General features: G+C 46.2%; 1 protein-coding gene across 1 annotated transcript in view; it reads right to left on the reverse strand.

Moving 5' to 3' along the window:
* SHANK3 (SH3 and multiple ankyrin repeat domains 3) overlaps positions 1 to 19,357 on the reverse strand; it is a 362,955-nt gene that overhangs the window by 310,993 nt on the left and 32,605 nt on the right. Inside the window, exon 3 of the mRNA XM_040596580.1 lies at positions 3,594 to 3,797. Within this exon, the coding sequence (XP_040452514.1) occupies positions 3,594 to 3,797 (204 nt within the window). The remainder of the gene's footprint in view (positions 1 to 3,593; positions 3,798 to 19,357) is intronic.

Genomic DNA, 19,357 nt, shown 5'->3' on the forward strand with positions numbered 1-19,357 from the left:
ATTCCTCACTAAAGAAATTCTGACCAGTTTTTCATATGAATCTGTTGGCTTTAGCTTTCAGACAGCGTGGGCTTTGTTCTGCTTCTTCCCAGATACTTAGGGATCTCTCTAACAACAGAACGGTTTTCCGCAGGGCAGTTCCTACGCAGGTGGTCTAGAGCCAACTTCCCTGTAAGGAGGCTGAGTTCTACGTCTCTCACTGAGGGATCTTCTCTTCTGTTCTCAGATCATTTCTGCTGTTCTTTTCTGTGCCATGCCTCTTCCCAACGTCCTTTACAAGTACACTGACTGTCACCCACACACCGCTCCAATACCAACTACCTCCACCTCAACCACTCCTAAAACCAACTTGCTACTTGTCAGGGTACACACTGAGGATTGCAGGGTCATGCCATGCCAAAGCATCACACTGGGAATTGCTGTTTAGGTTTCTTGACCAAAAGTCTCACAAATTTTCTACAGAAACTTTGTTTTCCACAATGAGAGTCCTTCCTTTGCAAGCAGTCCCTGTGTGTTCATCATTTGGCTGACTTAGCACATACTTTGATGGGACTCTCACTTACCAAATCACCTAGACAGCACAGTCAACATTGTTATGTTCTCTGCTAGACTTTGTGGAATAAGACTGTATCAGCGGTGATTTTATATTTACACCCAGATCCCTGGGGTAACTACATCAAGGTTGACATTGGTCCCTAAGAAACCCCACTAGAAATACATCTATGCCATGATGATCAGAGTGACAACTGTTTTTTGTCATTGATTAGTTAGCCAGTGACACTTGTCCTACGGATGTTTTATAGTGCTAATCCTGAACTTGAACATCATGTAGAACAAAATCAAGTACCCCCAAGTGGCTGCTACCTTTGTATCATTATCTCTATCAAGCAGAATTACAATTTTCTTAAAGAATGAAATTGGATTTGTTTGACTAGACCTTTTTTCAATGAATTAATTGTATTCTGAGATTTTGAATTGCTATGAACTTAATCCTCCATCAATATTTCATTATTTCAGCTGAAACTGACACCAAGTTATCTTTGGACTGCAGTTACTAAGCTCATCCCACTTACTTTTCAATACTGGCAAAATATTAGCACATAAACTTGTACTACTGGGCAGATGTTTTCTCACACATTTTTTTTTTTTTTAACCATTCCAAGGTAAAAATTTGTCTTGCCCACTTATTTACAGACGTTAGTCTTTTGCAGATGATGCCAGTGTCAGGGATGCTCTGTGCACCCCTATGCAGTCATGCAAGTATCCTTCAGTGGCTCCTCTTCATGCCCAGCACCACATTAGAGGGCCTGCAAAGAGGCTCCACTGACAGCCTCCGCCTCCGAACCCTGGGCAGCGCTCTGGCCCAGCCGGGGCAGCACTGCTCTGCAGATGCTCTCCTCTGGCTTCCTGCCTGAACGCGCCAGCTCAGGTAGACTTGCCCACTTGCTGCTCTCCCAGCGCTCAACCTTGGGGAATGTCATGTAGGGCTCCCTGGTGCCCCATGCTACACAGGCAGGGGCCAGGGCAGTGAATGCATCAGTGAGGTAAGTCTGAGAGAGGGAAGCCAGGTAACACCAGCTCTGGTGCAAGAGCACCACATGCCGCCACCCAGGTGCAAGGAAAAACCTCGTCTGAGTAGTTAAGTTGTATGAAATGTAGTCAGCGGCTCAAAACTGAGCAGCAAAACTCCTGAAGAGGCAACTGAAGTGGGCAGCCAGCCCTAAGCCAGTCACATCCCAACAGTTTTGCTCCAACAGCTTGCCCGCAGACCAGGCTTGAGTGGGGAGAACTTACAGGCACAGAATTTCCAAATCTCATGCAAATTTACAAGGTGTGTGAACTGAATGTGTGATGATTGATAATGGTGAGAACACAGCGGTGTGTTTGGCACGCAGTCAAAATAACTGCCTCATTAAGAAGGATACGGTAAGCTTCTGACAGTAGATAACAACCAGTAAGATCATATGGGACACGGTCAATACCCCCAGACGCACATGGAGGTAACTGGATCTCAGCAGATGGGCCTGTAGACCCCACTGCATGTTGCTTGATCACCAACACACTGCATTGCAGCTACTATTTTATCCTGATAAAGGAATTGTGAGTACCTACAGCTCTCCCTGGCATAGAACAGAGCCAGCACCCCACCTCTCCAGGGAACTACTGCATGCACCTGCTTTGTAATGTAATTTTTCTGTCAATATGCACAAACCCCTCATTTATCCAATCACCTTCATATGCAGCCCTGAGAGCTAATTTATCTTTTGGGTTCAAGAAACCTCAGTGGTATCAGCATAGGATTTATGTCTTGTAAATAGATTCCGGCTTTTTGGTTTTCCAATAGGATTCTCCAGTGCTCAGCTGCCATTCTTATGAAGTTACGAAGAATTGAAATGACACACAACAAATATCCATGTCAAGTCTGCATTTAGATGTGTGTGCTAAGACATTAAGTGTGGACATTATGCTAAATTATACAAAAACAAAGCATCAAAGCCTGTATAAGGAAAATTAGGGAATTTACTACCTCATAGGTCTATTTGCAAGCATTCTTAATGTTGTTCCAAATGTTTTGTCTACGTTAAATGTTAGTTTGCTAAGAAATTGTGCTGCATTTTTTTTTCCAAATTAGTCAGGATTAATTACAATAACAGCATTCATGCTTGCATTTGTAAGAGCTCGTGCAGCTTAAGCATGTAATGCTTTCTAAATAGACTTTGTGGGTAAAATATAGCACAAGATTCCTAAATTTAGAAGTCCACATGTAGGTAGCTAGAGTCTCATTCCAGTCAGTGGGGATGTCCACAGTGACAGTCAATGGAGCCCAAGAAATGTGGCAGGTCACCTTAGGATAAACACCTACATGCAATCACCTGAATCCCAGATCAAGGCAAAATATATAGTGAATGTAAATATAGAGCTAATTCAGTTAATTTCTGCTCTAGCTAATTTTCTGGAACAGAAAACAGTATAGATTATCCTCCGTGCTCAACACACAGATTAGGTCCATACAGGGACAGTCATTTGCTGTCAAAGCATACAGTTGTGTTCCAGTCTCTACAGTAACTGTAAATTAAACAAAATATCAGACTCAAGTCCTTCAGCCTCATATTCAAAGATCTTCCTACAATTTTCCCTCTGTACCTACAAGACTGGTTTTCCTTCTGTTACTGCAATTTCCCGTGACAGTTATGCACCACTAGAAAAAAAAGAAATTTTGATCAACAGGGTCAGAAAACAGGGAAGCTGTTTCACAGGGCTATGACAGATGTTATGGAGCTCTCAAGCAGACAGAGTCATGAGCAAGTAAAACTCAGAGGCATTTGCCTCAGCTTTCCCTCAATGAATTCTCCATGAGTAAACATACACCCACACAAATTTCTATGCTTTCACTCCTGGAAAGGAAATGGGGAAAAAAAGGGGAGGGGGTAGGGGGCATTAATAACTGTGGTGCCTACAGAGACTACAGTGGAAGGGATCATGGAAGTCCTGCATGCTTATGTACACATATATATGTGTGTGCATGTGTATCTATATACATATACACATTTTAAAAAGAAAAAAAAAAAAAAAGAAAAAAAGAAGATGGCTACCTCCAAGTAGGGGACAGGAGTGTCTGGGTTCAGGGGATACTCCCTCAGCAGGCGCTCCTCATCCAAAAATTTCCCAGCCCTGCCATTGAAGGCTGGCTGGAAGAGCCCATAGTTCAGAACATCCTTCAGGCTGTGGTTCAAAGTGCAGAGGATGCGCTGTTTGGAAACCCACACGGGAACATCTGGATTCAACCGTAGACACTTCTGTGGAGAGACACAGAGGGCAATCAGAGCTGAGCATCACCAAGGTCCTGTACCCCCTAGCTGTACCCATGGACAATCACAGTAGGAACAAGGAGAAGGATAAAATGGGAAAGCCACAATTTCTTCCATTCAGCGAATTATGGGAAGGGGAAAGAAAAGACTTAGAGAAGGATGAAATGTAGCAGATATCCCCCTAATGCATAGTCTGAGGTTCAGGGCAGACTGGAACCCTTTATGTTATAACATCCTATAAATTATGAGAAGTATCATTGTATGGCCTAATAACAGCATAATAGCAAAATTTCACTAAAAAATCCCCAATAGGTTGTAGAGTTTATTGACTCCTCCACCACAGACTTCAGCGGTGTGCAAACAGCACCCCGTGAGCCCTGCCAGGAGCTGAAGGTATCCAGTAAGGTCTTTCCAGCAGAAGGAGGGAAGGAAAAGAGCTCTCTGCTTCCCCACATGGGAAGTAACACTTTCCCACCTCACCCTGCGACTACAGCGCGTCTCCCTCCCTCCTCAGGACACAAGTCATCACATATTTATAGCACATCATCTTCAGGCTGTATTTCCTACAGCTGCAGCCCCCACTGCTGCAGTCGCGGCTGGCTGTGGGGCTGGCAGAGCAGGCTGGCCATGGAACCCACCCTGGCCAGAGCCCACCGAGTCACCCAGCCTGGTGCTACAGCACCTTCACCATATCCCCTCTGCCGTGGCAGTGGGGCAGCAGGCTCTTCCGTGGGGCAGCAGGCTCTTCACAGCACCTGCTCTTGCAGGCAAAGAGCAGGAAGACAAGAGGATGCCGTGCTGGTGAAAACAGAGGACAGTCTTGCAACAGCCTGTCCCCAATGGCAGCCAGCACTTCCCCTCTCAGGTTCCTGGTTTTGCATTTTGGCCTTCAACTTTTCATTGTTCCCATCACTTTGTTTTCCTCCTTGTTTGCTTCTCCTTCCCCTCCACACTTTCTGCAGGAGGAGACGACAGCATTTAGTTTTGTTTCAGCACTTCATTTCAAAGCCACAGCCTGTCAGCCCTGTTTAATGCTCCTGATTTCTGTGCTGGAAGGCAAAGTGAACAACCACCCTCCCTGCCTCTGCAGTGCTCCCCCCGCAGCCACTGCTTCTCTAGGCTGAGTCCTGCTGCACTCATCACACAGAGGCACTCCACGCTTCTGCCCACCCCTGTTATTGCCCTAAGACAACATCATCACCCTTGTCAAGGGAGACTGGAGGTGCACGCTACATCCAAGGTACTGGTGCAGCACAGATACACAGAGCAGCATAAGCACGTTTTGTCCATGAAGTTGTTGAGTTGGGGCCTGAACACAGACATCGATTTGGATTTCCAAACAGACTGCCAGACCTGATCCCCACCTTCTCCAGGTGCTCAACAGCACTTCCAGCAGCTGCCACAAAACCACCAAAAGATGCCAGAGCTCCTGCCACCGCTGCACCCCATCCCCATGGGACCAAGCGGACACTCTACTCCACACACCAGAAGTAACTGCACATCCTCACCCCTTCAGCCCCACTTCCAGCTTCAAAATTTAACCACAGGGCCTGTTTGGGTCCCTTGTCCCTTTAACAGCATTTTTTTGGTTTTGTGAATTAAACAGGCACTCTTTTGAAAAAATAAAACAGCTTTGCCCAGAGAGAAGCAAATGACCCTGCCAGGACACAGGGCGGGAGCCAGCAGAGCACCAGCGCTGCCCTGCACGCTGCCCGCCTGCACACCCCCACCTGGAAAAGCCACAGTGCGAGACAGAAAGCCACCAAGCTGATGTTACAGCTCTTTTTTCTCAGGCATAGATAGCTTGCACTTGGCAGCGTGCATTTGTACTGCAAACAGAGGTCAGCGTTATCTATTACATCGCTGACCGTATTAGCGAGTCAGCATGCTTATCAACTATGGCTTGTCCTACCGCAGGTACCGAGGAAGAGGTGGCTGGTTGCTGGTGTGAGAAATCAGGAATTCAAAACCTTTGAGAAACGCCAGCTCTGTTCTCTTTCAGTCTTCAAAGAGAAACAGAATATGCATCATCCTTTCAGGGGCCCATAAATAAAAAATAAACATTGTCTATACCTTTCTACATGCTTATTTAGCCTCTAGGACTCTTCCTCACTGTCAAATTATGTTGTTCAGTATTAAAATATGTAGCTAATGGAAAAAAAACCACTGACAGGCATGCACATGCGCACAAGCACTGGTTAAAAGAAAATCCCAGCATAAAACCCGCCGAATTTTATACCAAACTTTTTACTGCAGAGACATACTCTGGGGAGCATTAACATTTGATATTTAAGAGCGAAAAGTACTTCCACCCTGCAGTGTGTCTCTTTCTGTCTTTAACCTGTGTCAGAAATCAGGAAGAAAATGCTTGCTTCAGCTGTGAGGTCAAAACGCTGCACAGACCTTTGTGGGCATAATCCAGCTACTTAAGTGTCTCTTATGGCTCTGTTTCTCCAAACATCACCACATGTATTAATGACTTTCTTATAGCAGAGATCCTGCAAATAAACTTGCTTATTCACACTCCATGATGCAGCACAGCCGCTATGGGAGCAATCCAGAAATGCGAGGCTGATCCCACAAACCCCTGCCAGAAGGGCTGCAAGGGCTGTATCTCTGTGCATCCTTAGCTCTGAAGCCTGCAGAGATTAGCAGGAGAAAGCTGCTCTGCGCATGGGGTGACCAGGCTCACTTTGCTCCAGCAGCCACCGCAATGAGGGCTGCTCCACTTCGCAGCTCATGGAGGGCACGTTGCTCTCCTCTAGCCTCACCACCTGCCACCGGGACAGCCCCAGCAGCTCCCACACTGGCCCTGGCTGATCCTGGGCAGAGCAGGGCTTGGCTGCTTGAGCTGTAGATGCCATGCCAGGCGCTGATCCTGTCTCCAACAGGAAAGGAGGCTGAGCTTGGACAGCGTGGGCCACCTGCCACCACAGCACGAGAGATCCAGCCTGGAGACAGCACTTCAGAGCAGCTCGCACAGGGTGCAAGTAGCTTCCAGCCCTGAGGGTCTGAACACCGAAGTCAGCATTAATTTTAAAAGGAATCAAATTGCCTTGTACAGTCCTGAACCTGCATGGGAAGAAAAGCTCTCTGCCCCTTCCTCCTGATGCTCTCCTGGAATGAGAGGCTCAGTGGATGCTGTTCCCAGTGTCATTCCCCAGAAGACCCAGGAGGGATCCCGGGGAGCCAAAGGAGGCAGCTCCACAGGGAACACATCACGGCAGCACCAGTCCTGCATGCTGGCCAGCATGGCACAGCACCCACAGAGCCCACTGGCAGCCAGGGCAGGTCCCAGAGTCAGCAGGCAGGCTCACAGGAGGGCAAGGGTGGGAGCAGCCTTCAGAACAAGTTGCTCACTCTGGTTTCCAGCTACAAGTGATAATTTCTTCTGTACAATTATAAGCTCTGATCACAACAATCAAAGCCTTTGGAACAGCTCCTGAAAGAAAATGGTACAGCTTCTCAACTTTTAGACAGCACGGATGACTCCTTCCTGAAGGAAGAAATAGCTCAGAGCCTCAGATTCAATCCCCAGCAACACACAGGATAACAGACAAGATCTATTCAATATTCAATCTATTCAATTGCAATAATGACAATAAAGAACTTACATTCAACAATCCCTTAAGAGCAAAAAAGCCAAAAACTCTTCATCGAAGAGCACAGAAATGAGAAAGAGTTGAAAGGAAATTAAAAAGAAGCAGCTGAAAAGGTAACGTGCTTGCAGGCAGCAGGGAGTATATTTCATAATATCACATTAGAAACTCTGAGCAAATGTATGGCAAAAATAAAAAAACAGCCTCTGAGAGGCCCCTACAGAAAGATGGAGCAGCTGAACCAACAGAGCAGAGGAATCTATCAAAAGTAAAAGATTTCCTTTAGAAAATGGGAGTTGCCTCTGAATGGAACAGAAAAGAGCACAATACTGCCACACCACATGCAAAATGACAATGGCATTGAAGTCATCAAAACTAACAAACACAGAGGAAGAGGGGAGCCTGACGGAAAGTGGGTGAGGCTGGCAAGCAACCGAGGCATGAGAGTCATCCAAGGAGGAGCCCCGGAGCTCCTCCCGTGAGGACCAGCTGCAGGATGGGCTCCTCGCTGGTTATCATCGCAACGGCTGCCAACGCAAAGGGTCTCGCAAATGAGGAATAAAAGTTCCCCATTAGATGCACGAGCATGGCAGGTTTGAGAGCGCAACTGCAAGTGGCACGGACCACCCATGCACAGTGCCGGCTGTGCTCTGCACCATGGTGCAGGGTGCAAACCCTCCCAGGAGCAGGAGCAGAGCACAGGCAGGAGATGCTGATGCCCAGGAGTGGCTCCGTGATTCTACTGTGCTCTGGGTCCAAAGGCCTGGCCTCTGTCCCAGGAACATGGAGAGGAACTCAGCAAACATTTATACTGCTAAAAAAATCTGCTTATTTTCTGTGGAGTCATGCAAGAAAACCCATGCCTACCAGAATCAGGCTGGCCTGCTTACCCAATGCACACACGCATTTCCAAAATGTTTTCTGCTAAGTCCCTCACTGACATAAAGTGCCAGAAGCAAGAAAGCATTCTTTCAGATCCCTAACTGACAAGGAAGGTGGTAAACAAAGGTGAAGGTCAACCAGGCAGGTTTCCTGACATGGGAGTTCATCAGAGGAGTCGCATGGGAACCGTGCTGGGATCTGGGCTGAAGTGATGTAGAGGGGGCTGCTATGACATTCATGAATTGGCAGCACATCCAGATCTTCTGCATCACGTGCAGGGCTGGTGGCCCTCTCGTTCAGGAAACAACAGAAACAGGAAAAAGGTAAAGGGAAAGAAGACAAAGGTGACCAGAGGCACAGAGCGGTCTGCACAGGACAAACGCACCATGTCAGAACCTGGAGCTGGAGCAGAGCATCCCAGAGGAACCGAGCCAGGCGCTTGCACCAAGCGAGCAGCAGTTCCTTGTAACACCAGGACTGGGATGAAGTTACAGGAACAGACTGACACCACATATAAAAAAACAAAACAAAACAAAACAAAAAAAAACAACCCAAAAGAACAAAAAAAAACCACAAGCCCAGGTAACTTTTTCACTTTTCCTTAAAATATTATGGTTGGTTTACTCCAATTACATATTTTTTCTTCCCAATTACTTGTTAAAAGCATCTCCCCTTAAGCAGTCGTTTCAGCAGCAAGCTTTTCCTGTGATCTGGGGCAGATGTCACCGGTCCCCTGCACTGTGTGACACCCTGCAGGATCCTCCTGGCCTCGCTTGCACACCGGCAGAAGGGATCAGAGCCACAAGACATGTGGACAGCCCCTGGCCAAGAACCATGGAATGGGCTGGACATCACTTCTGCAGCTTGTTTCCCTTCAGGACCATGGTCCAGGGAAGGAGCTGGGCTGTGCAGGGACCAGGGCAGGGCAACCACCACTCTGTGTGTCAGTGGAGGAGAGAAGAAATAGGCATAACCTTTCCATGCGCTGGATGCTGGCAAAAGGCAAACTGGGACCAGCTCAGAGAGAAGCTATGTATGCTGGAAAAACAACAGGAATTTCTGGGCTTAGATCACCTCCTGAGGAAAGCTCTGGCCCTGCCATCCACTGTGCTAAACGCCACGCTGGGAGAAGCTGCCTCCACCAAAAGGAAACAAGATAAAGAGTAGGAGGGAGGTTCTCGGCATCCAGCAGGAAAGCGCCCAGTGCTTGAGCCCTTCTTGCAGAGTTACATGCTGTAGATAACAAAGTATTTTGGCTCTAATGGTTTTCCAGTGAAATGGTTGCTGCTTATGAGCCAGCCTGGAAGGATGCTGCTGACTGTTCTACCATCCCCCAGAATCCGTTGCCTGAGACAGGAAGCCATCCAGTTACTTCTCTTTAAAAAAAAAACAAGAGTCCAAGAGCCCCCTTACGACAACTCTTCAGTAGCACTGACAGTGACAACCAGCCTCATCCTATAGTCCCATCAGTCAGTGCTTTCCCGAGGAGCAGCTGCCTCTGATACAAACACAGCTTGAAATGAATGTTTAAAGAGATTCAACTCCTGATTAACTCTAAGTGACTGGTTCAGGCAAAACCTCCCTCCTGCACAGAGCTACAACAGCTTTATTATTAGCCACCTGCATGGAAAGGGCTGCTGAAGAGCAAAATTGCCAGCCGGCTTCATCCAACTGCTGAACTCGTCATACAGAAAAGGCAGCACAGAGGGAAATGCAGAAGTGTTGGACCTGTCAATCAAGCTGACCCCACCAAAGAGCCCAAGGCAGGTTAAAGAGACAACTATTACTTTTGGAGACCTGGGGATGCTTCCTGCTTGGTTCATTGCAACACCAGGACCACAGCCACCTCTCTAACTTGTAAGCAGTTGGAAAATGAGGACCTGGGAAGCTTTAGCTCTCTCTGGGGCTCAGAAAAAAGCCATGTAGAGCAAAGCTTCTTCTGGAGAAGACTGAATAAGCTCTTCTGTTTATCCAGCATCAAGACTGAGACAGGCTAGCTGGATAGATAGGTCCTAGTAAACACACACAAAAGAGATACAAAGATTCTCAGTATGAAGGAGCAAATGAAATCAAGTTTGACTACAGAATGGAAGAAACCAGTGAAAAGAGCATACTGTAGTTGCCTTTGTAACACATATTCAGCATGCCCTCTGAATCAGCAAATTCAAAGCCAAGAGGACCCACAAGTTCTCCTCCAAGCAATTTATCACTGACCCTTAAGTTTCAACCAGTAACTCCCATAACAAACTAAATTACTTGGGTTTAGCTAACAGTTTCCTGAAAAGCATCCAACTTGAGTCTAAAAACATCACATGATGGAAACCACACTCCCTCCCTGAATAAATTAATAAGCTATCATTCATCCTCAATGAAAAAAGGTATGTCAGTTCTCATTTGATTTCCCTTGTTCAAACTTCCAATACAATCATCATTTCTTGTTATATATTTCTCTGTGACACTGAATAGCTCTTTATTACTCAGTTTCTTGCTATACTTGTAGCCCCCATTTAACACTGTCACCTCTCAGTCTTATTTAGGGTGAGCAGAAGATGTTCATGAATTGTAGTGTATTTTCTCCAGATCTCAAATAATTTCTGTTGCTCTTTTCAGCACCCTCTTTAATTTCAAATACACTTTTTAAAGTGCAGAATCAAAGCCAGAGGCAATATTCCAGCATCTGTCTCCCAGCTGTCATATACAGTTATAAAATATTGTCCTCACCTCAACTCACTACCCCCTTGCTTTCATCTCCAGGCATCACATTAGCACTTTTCACTAAAGCATGTGGCAGTTTGGGTTCAGTTTACTTTGACCACTCCATTCCTTTCAGATGGCCAAACCCCACATCTTTTCCAAGATAGACCTCCCTGTTTTCTAGATCTGGCATTAGTCCTTAGTCACCTGAAAAACTCTGCATTTGAATGAATTAATAGATCATTATTTTGATGGGCCCGGGTCTAATTTGCTCTACACGTGTATAAAAAAAAAAAAAAAAATCAGAAGATGGGGATGCAGCCTCCAACAACCTTAAACCAGCAGTTGTTGAAACAGTAGGAAGATGGGGGGAATGGACTGCAGAAAGTGGCCAGACTTTGTGAATTCCCTGAACAACATATCCTTTGGCCATTGCTAGACCACTGGTTTGACCCAGTGAGGCTTTTTTGTGCTCTTATTTATGGCACCTGTGCTCACATCTTTATTGATAACTCCATTGCTGCTTTAGTTATATGAAAAAATTGTCAGCTGAGGTAATATATTTACTTCTGCTTCTGTATTTTTATACTTAGGATACTGCAAAACAGTCATTTCTAACATATCCTAACAACCGGATCCATAAAAATCTTCTGGATCAGGTTGTTAACGGAAGAACTCAGAGGTTAATGTAAGTTTAGGTCCTTATGGATCTTTATGATCCTTACAGTCATAAAGAACTAAATTTCTTACATTAACCCCTGAGTCCCTTTCCAGTGTTGATGCAATCAGTTTAGCCTATCGCACAGGCATTAAAGGCATTCATGTTTCTATCTTGAATGTGCCTTATTTTGCACCACCAACACTGGCCCTTATCCATTGGGGGGTTTACGCTTGTGATTAGGTCCCCCTGAACCTCCTCTCTGGGTTTGATCCGTTACAGACAGCTTTGTGCAGCTGAATAGTTCTACTGCCCAGGGAGGAGAGGGAAGGGTCTCACCTGCACACACAGCTGATCAAGAGATGTGCCACAGAGAGTAGGCAGGCACAACCAGGCAGTTTTCATGGCAGTCCCACAGGATTTGTGCCAGTGCCTGTGCTGCTCATGGGTCTGCGACGGTCTGAGAAGGGAGTTGTGAGCCAACAACGAAGGTACTGGGTGCAGAAAACTGAGAGCTGACCCAAAAACCCAGCAGAAGGACCTCACAACCCCACACTAGGAAAATGCTAATGATGACAGACTGAGCTGGCTATTGCCTGGCTGTGGCTGGCAGTCCTGTGACCCCCCCACAGCAATGTTCAGCAGGTGCCTGACAGAACAGCAGGGACCAAAGGAGCAGAAAGTGCCACTGCATCACTGCATGAGCCCCTAGAATACCAGTGTCCTCAAGGTCACCTGCAGTCCCCAGCTCCCCTTTCAGAAAGGCCATACCAGAAGTGGAAAAGGTGCAAAGATCCCAGACAAGGGAGAAATGATCCATATCTGTGTGGCATCCTTGTGAGGCTCAACTACATAGACAAGACCCTTCAGCCTGGGAAAGGGAAAACTAAGAAGGAATACAAAAAAACCAAAAGTGACATGGAAAAGATAAACAGGTATTATCTCCTTGGGAACTGATGCAAACACCACAAGACAAGGTGACAGATAGGACATCTTCATTAGACACACTCGCACTGATCTGCTCAACAGCATGCCGCCGGGTCCTGGCAATCGACTCCAAATTGGTCTCCCAGGTACCTTCACTTGCATAGTCATAACCACAAATCAGCACAGTGTGCATCAGCGGGCGTTTGGCTTAACCCAGCCAGAGCACCCTACCCAGATCCGACTCTAATTGCAGCAATAACTCTTGGGTTACAGTTTACTGTCACTCTTTTCTTCAAAGCTACAGCTTCTCCCGTCTTACATTAACCTACACCCTCTCTGCCTCAAGGTCTCAACAACCAGTCTGAGTTTGTGGCTGGATCCTTTTTCTTCATACTTAAAGACTCCCAAGATTTTGCACATACACCTTTTGTTTGTTACAATTGCATCGGTTCTGTTAAATTACACTAACTCCTACCCACCAGCAATAGTCTTTCTCAAAACAAAACTCAGGAGGGTATTAAGTGAAACTAGCGGAGTCAAAGCAGGACAAAGAATTGCTATCTCAAGTCTACCCAGCCTGTTCGTTGTGGAGCTCCACACCAGCAAATCACAGGCTGACACCACAGGAAGGGTCCTGGTGAAAGCTGGTCTGGCTCAGGGCAGGCAGCTGCTCAGGTGGGCGAGTGCTGAGTGTCTCCGAGGCCAGAGACCCCACAGCCTCTCGAGCCCCCAGCCGCTGTCCGACCTCCCTCTGGCAAAAGGCTTTTCCTGCCACAGAGGGAGGATGCCACTGGCCGCAGCTTGTGCCCCTCGTCCTGTCACGGCATCTCCTCTTCCAATTATTAACACTCTGAACAAAGTTACATGCCCCAAGGTGCTTTCTCTCCTGCTCCTCAGCACCCTGCCAAACTCTCCGGAAGACAAGAATTCATCATTTGCTCGTGCTTTCCCATGCTGGTATCTTTGCCTGGCACCCAGTGTACTGCAGCTCTTCTGCTCTCCATATGTGACTTCCACTGCCCTTTCAGAAGCTTTTCCATCAAGCTGTTTAGAAGTTTTGATAAATCCTGTCAGCCAGCTCTCTTAGATCCATTCTGTCTTATTAAAGAATTAAAATAGATTAGGGAGGTATGGTCTTCTGAAAACGCAATGGTGAAATGTCACCAGAAACTATTTTCCAGCTGACAAATTTTCCTGTTGTCCATTAACAGTATAACTAGACCACATGTAAGTTCATTGGTCTTTAGCTCTCCACATTGACACCAAGGCTTTTGCTAAAGGTGGCTTCAATAGCTCCTTCTTGCTAATCTCTTTTCCCTGATATAATAACTGTTTGGAGTGAAAAGAAAATGCACATTATTACTACCTAATCATCTGTTCCATACTTAACATCCCTTCAGTAATTACCCACTGTCTTGTTTTTTTCAAACCAGTTTGCTTTCACACTCACCTGCTGATCCATTCTTTTGTGAAACTTCCCCAACACTTTAATGCTGTTAATTCATTTTGTTTCTTCATCTCACTTAGTGCCTCCTCGCATGGCCCTACTACGAGCTCCGGGTGCTCTCCCGGGCTGAGGTGCGTGGTGCTCAGGCTGGCACGTCCCCACTCCCTGCCATCACGGAGACCTCCGATAAGGGGCTGTTGTGGCCGGGGGTCCTGGCACTGGCAGTTCTGCCATCACACAACCCCTTTGGCCGAGCTGAGCTTGTCAAGGGGCTGCCGCCCCTGGCTGCCTTCCCACCCCCTCGCAAAGAAGCATCCCAACAGCCAGGTGAGCAGCAATGCTGGCAGCAGTGCCAGCTGGTGAGCCAAAAGAGACACTGGAAGAGGCATCCTCCTCTACTCAGTGGCTTTTAATTAAAAAAAAAAAAAATAATGACAATGTTGATAAATTTATTAACCACTCCCCTGATGATCAATTCAGCCAGTATTTGTCCAACATGCAGAGCCTTGGCAGCCTCCCAACAGCCAGAAAGCTTGACTGTTCCCAGGCAACCACAGCCTCCGGGTTCACACAGGACAACTTTACAATAGTGCCATGTTTTCCATAAAAATTCTGCCATATAAAGGAATTTCAAGTTGTCAAACTGAAGTTAACAGTAAGTTAAATAGTATTAGAAGGGCCAATATTGACAGCCTTACTTCCACGTTTTACCCAGTTTAAAAAAATAGCATTTTTCTTCTGTTAGCAATGGCAGAGTTTGGAAGCTGTTGCATTTAAATACTGCTGATTCCTCTGGGTCTATATGGACAGTTATATCATGATTCCCACAGGAAAAAAAGAAAAAAAAAAGAAAAAAAAAAGACCCTGAGCAGGATGCAATTACTTTGGTCACAAGGGCACAAAAAGTAAGGAAAAACTCTAAACCAACCCAATGAAGAAGACAAGAATTGAACGTATTTGTGCAATAAGAATGTGAGGAAACACAGCGGACTAAAAATGATCCAACAACCATATAAAAATTACAGCTTCTTGGTGTTAAGAAAGGCTTTTCAGCAAGAAAAAAATGGTCACTAACCATGAAAAAAATCTTATGCGTACATTTGCTTTAGTCTAATGCAAACTAAAACAGGGAAATCAATTAAACAAACACTGTTGAAACTCTAACAAAAAGATGCAGAGCTTTCATCAAGATCACTAAGAAGGAAAAGGAGGATTTCAAAAGAAGGTGCATGAACATTAACAAATACAGTGAAAGGAAATATTTAAGGTATGAATTACTTAATTTCTAAGGAGTTTTGTTGTCAAATTCAAGGTCAGGTTGGATGGGGCTTTGAGCAACCTGCTCTAGTTGAAGGTGCCTTTGCTCACTGCAGGGGGGTTGGATTAGGTGGCTTTAAAGGTCCCTTCCAACTCAAACCATTCTGTGATTCTATCATTCTAAATAATAGATTTCAAAAATCATTTGACATTACTACAAACACCCATAATTTACAATGACAAGTCCATCCTGAAGCATGTGCCTTAATTCCAGCTACCTACTCAAAATACTTACTGGTACCAGCAGGCAAGCTATCCAAGAGGATAACAATTTGGTGAAAACGTGACAGAACGAGGTGGTAGCAGAGATGTGTGCTTTCTGAAAGGAGGTGATCTGAGCTGCTACCATTCAGCTTATCATCTGTGCCTCAGTCAAGAGGCCTCAGTCTTCAAGCATGCTGGAGAGACCCCAGCAAGCTCTACCAGCACAGCATCCAGACCCCACCAGGCGCTACCAGCACAGTGTCCAGAGCCGCCACGCTCACCCTGACATCGCCCAGGACAACTGGTGGCACAACCTTGTCTCTGCTTTCCCTGCAGCAACTACAGCACCTTGTTACTTGGAAAATTAATGCCAAAACATTACTAAGGGAAGAGATGAAAATGCCTTTGTTTTACTGAAGCAGGTATTGCTGCTCTAAGAACCTCTCATTTTGCATTTGGGCTACGACCGTTAGCTGATGCTGTGCCCTCTCCCCTCCTGTGCTCCTCACCCGCACCATCTTCAAATGCGCATCAGCTCTCTCCTCCTAATGCCCTCCACAGTGCACGGCCCATCCCAAGCACTCGCTGCTGCCCATCCTCAGCACACGCTGCTGCCAGTCCCAAGCACGTGCTACTGCCCACCTGGAGCACACATCAGTGCCTGCCCCAACCATGCCCTGCTGCCTGGCGCATTGCTGCCTTCCCCTAGTCACTGCTTGAGACTCCCCTCTGACAGCTCACTGCTCGTTACAGAAATCAATTTTGTAAAACGATGGGTATAAAAAAAAAAAAAGGATGCATTTCCATTGATTAACCAGTAACAATGAAGAGCCAATCAGAAGCAGGGAGGATGATTTTGTTAGATTAGCTGGCTGTTTAATTAATCAACCAAGCCTTTAACAATGCCGATGACCTGTGAATGTCAGGACACATTTAGAGAAACAGTGGTCTACAGCAAAACATAAGCCAAAAGCAGTCATGGCCTGTTTTATTAAAACTAGCATTATCAGGTAAAGCATGACTTTTAATTGGCTGAAAGAAGTTGTCCTTGTATTGAGAACTGTAAAATTACTGGATCATGGGAATGGACTAGATGCCACGTTTTAGAGGCGTTGTTTAATATTGCTTCATGACATCTCGTTTGCATGATTTTAATTAATCACATTTGTCATGAATATACCACCATCGTAACTGTTGAGGGCTGAAGAAACACATAGTAGCAACAATAAATAATGTCAAAGACCCGAATAGAGGAATGAGGCTGGATGGCATCTGGGGTCAATCAAACAGCAAAGATATTAAAAGGAAATATGATGACACTAATAAAGGTTGCATCCTAAATAAGCACAATGTTATACCTCCAAGTATACACTATCGCAAGTTACACCAAAAATGCAACATGTTTCTAGACAGTAAGATGAGACTCAGCAATAACTAATCCTCTTTTGTAAAACTTCTCACATGCACACACTCAGTAGAGGAGAGAAACTATGCAAGTTGCTACGCCTGATAATGACCTACACACGAGACATCAAATTATGAATATATTTACCATCAATAAGGGGGGGGGGAGGGGGGTGTGTATGAAAAAGAAATGTTGTGGATATACTCTGTCAGGCACTGAAAATGGAAGAGAAATTACCCCCGTCCAGCTCTAGTTCAGCTTCATTTGGATCACCAGTCCCTAAATTAATCTGTGCCTTGATAAACAAGCACTAGTAGTGGGAAGAAACACCATTTAGTTTTAGTTGCTGGTAAACACCCACAGTGCTCTCGGAGAAAAACCCGGCAAGCACAAGCAGCCAGCTCGGGCCTGGGCAAGGCTAACACCAAGGCAAAAGGCTTGAAAATAAAGCACCACCACAGCTCCAGGTTTATGATCCCCTGGAAAACAACACCCCCAGGAGAAAGGACACCACTGCTTCATCCCCTCCACCAGCACGATGCTTGCTTCTGGCACATTAACACACTTCTTGTGTTGAAACAAGGATTCTGCCTTGCAGATACCAGCTGTTCGGGACCACAGGACCGCAAAGGGTCTGCGGGGAACAGCTCTGCAGTCCTCCATCAGGCTTTACACTGCCCCGTGGGATGGCCAGACCCCCCAGGGAAACCTCCCCAGCAGAGAAGTGAGACAACCTGCAATGTCTGCTCAGCACCATCAAAAAGATGGGGCATTTCCAAGCGCCACAGTCCCTTTTTGTCCCAGGGCAGGGAAGCAGGGCATGACTGCTGCTCTGCCAAAGAGGTGCGAGGCACTCAGAGCCAGAGCACAGAAGAGGCACGTCTCTATACACGCAGCCCAATACCAGCAGGCAGCACCACCGTGCTAACGGGAACTGCGAGTGGCTCCAAGGCTGGGATCCAGCCCTTACAGCTTGGGATGGGTGATCCTGCTCTGTGCTGCTTTCTTGCTCTGTGCAAAGAGATGCGTGTTCAAGGCTACTCCAATTTGCCTTTCAGGATGGTCAGGAAGCCAAGGCAGTCTAAAGAGCGGGAAGGTAGCCTGGAGCTCTTTTGCTCCTCATTTCCCAGCTTCATCTGCTTTGTAGGTTTTTCTAAACAAACACAGCCTGGCAACCCTACTTCACACACATGAGGAGAGAAACGTCTCTCCAACAGGAACACTGCAAGCGCCCAGAGAAAATACTGGGGACTGGGATGGCTCACTGCTGCAGCAGCAACCCTGAGGTCATTGCAGCAGCTGCAGGAGCGGGGCACAGCAAGCCCTCTCCGGGGAGCTTCGAGCACAGCACTGCCGAGGGCTGCTCCCCAGGAGCAGCTGCAGGACAGCCATCTGCAGCCCAAGCCTCTGAGCCACCAGGGCCACCATGGGCAGCTCGAGCCACTGGGGACAGGCCGAGGGACAGCAGACCCTACCCACCAGCAAAGGCAGCTCAGCGCACACAGTCCCAGCCACTGCAATAATGGGGCCGACAGTCTTTTCCAGGTCTTCTTGGGGGAGGACACAAGCTGGAAGGAGATCCAAACTGAGCTCTGTGATGCTTAATGCTCTCTGATATGGATGAAGTTCATTTCTGCACAGCAAGTTGTGCTGGAATGAGAGAGATCAGATCCCAGAGCTGCTCCTTAGTGAGCCTGGGACTGAGGAATGCTGCGTACCCACTGCTGTACAAATTTCCTTAGTAACGTAGCACAGTGACTGGCACCGCGCTAAAACCTCGTGCAGAGAGAACAGATGATGAGAAAAAGACAGCACCAGAAAATAAGTCTTCCCAATAGCCAGGAAGAGTAAACCATGCTTTAATCTCCCATAGGAGCAAATAACCTGCTTTCTCGGGATATTTGGGATGAAAAGTAAGCATCGATGTGACTAGGCTGGGAAAACGCTTACTGAATCTTTTAATTGATTTGGTTCTTGGATTTGGAGCTACATTGCAAAGCCATTACACCACTGAATGACTCAAGTAAATGCATTCAAGATGACGCATTAATGTTAGGACTCTTCCATATCAGCAAAGTACCAAAAAGAATGAAAGGAATTCAGAAATCAGTTCATACTTGTTAGTTAATCTGAAATGACCGACAGAAAGAAAGATAAGTAAAATAAATAGTAAAACACAACTACTTTAACAGATCACTACCATGCTGTACAGTTACAAAGACAAACAATTTATGGTTATTAGTAAAACTAAATCAATGCACAGCCTTTTTTATGCGATGTATTAACTGGAAAAGAGCTTACACTGAAATGCAACTTCAAGCAGGAAAACAGAAATAGAAATAAGAACATTTGCAGGCTAGAAAATTTGTCTTTGTGTGTGTCCACACAACACCTAGCATACTGACGCTGCAATCA

This window comes from Falco naumanni, chromosome 5 (genome assembly GCF_017639655.2).
Source record: "Falco naumanni isolate bFalNau1 chromosome 5, bFalNau1.pat, whole genome shotgun sequence".
NCBI classification, from domain to species: domain Eukaryota; kingdom Metazoa; phylum Chordata; class Aves; order Falconiformes; family Falconidae; genus Falco; species Falco naumanni.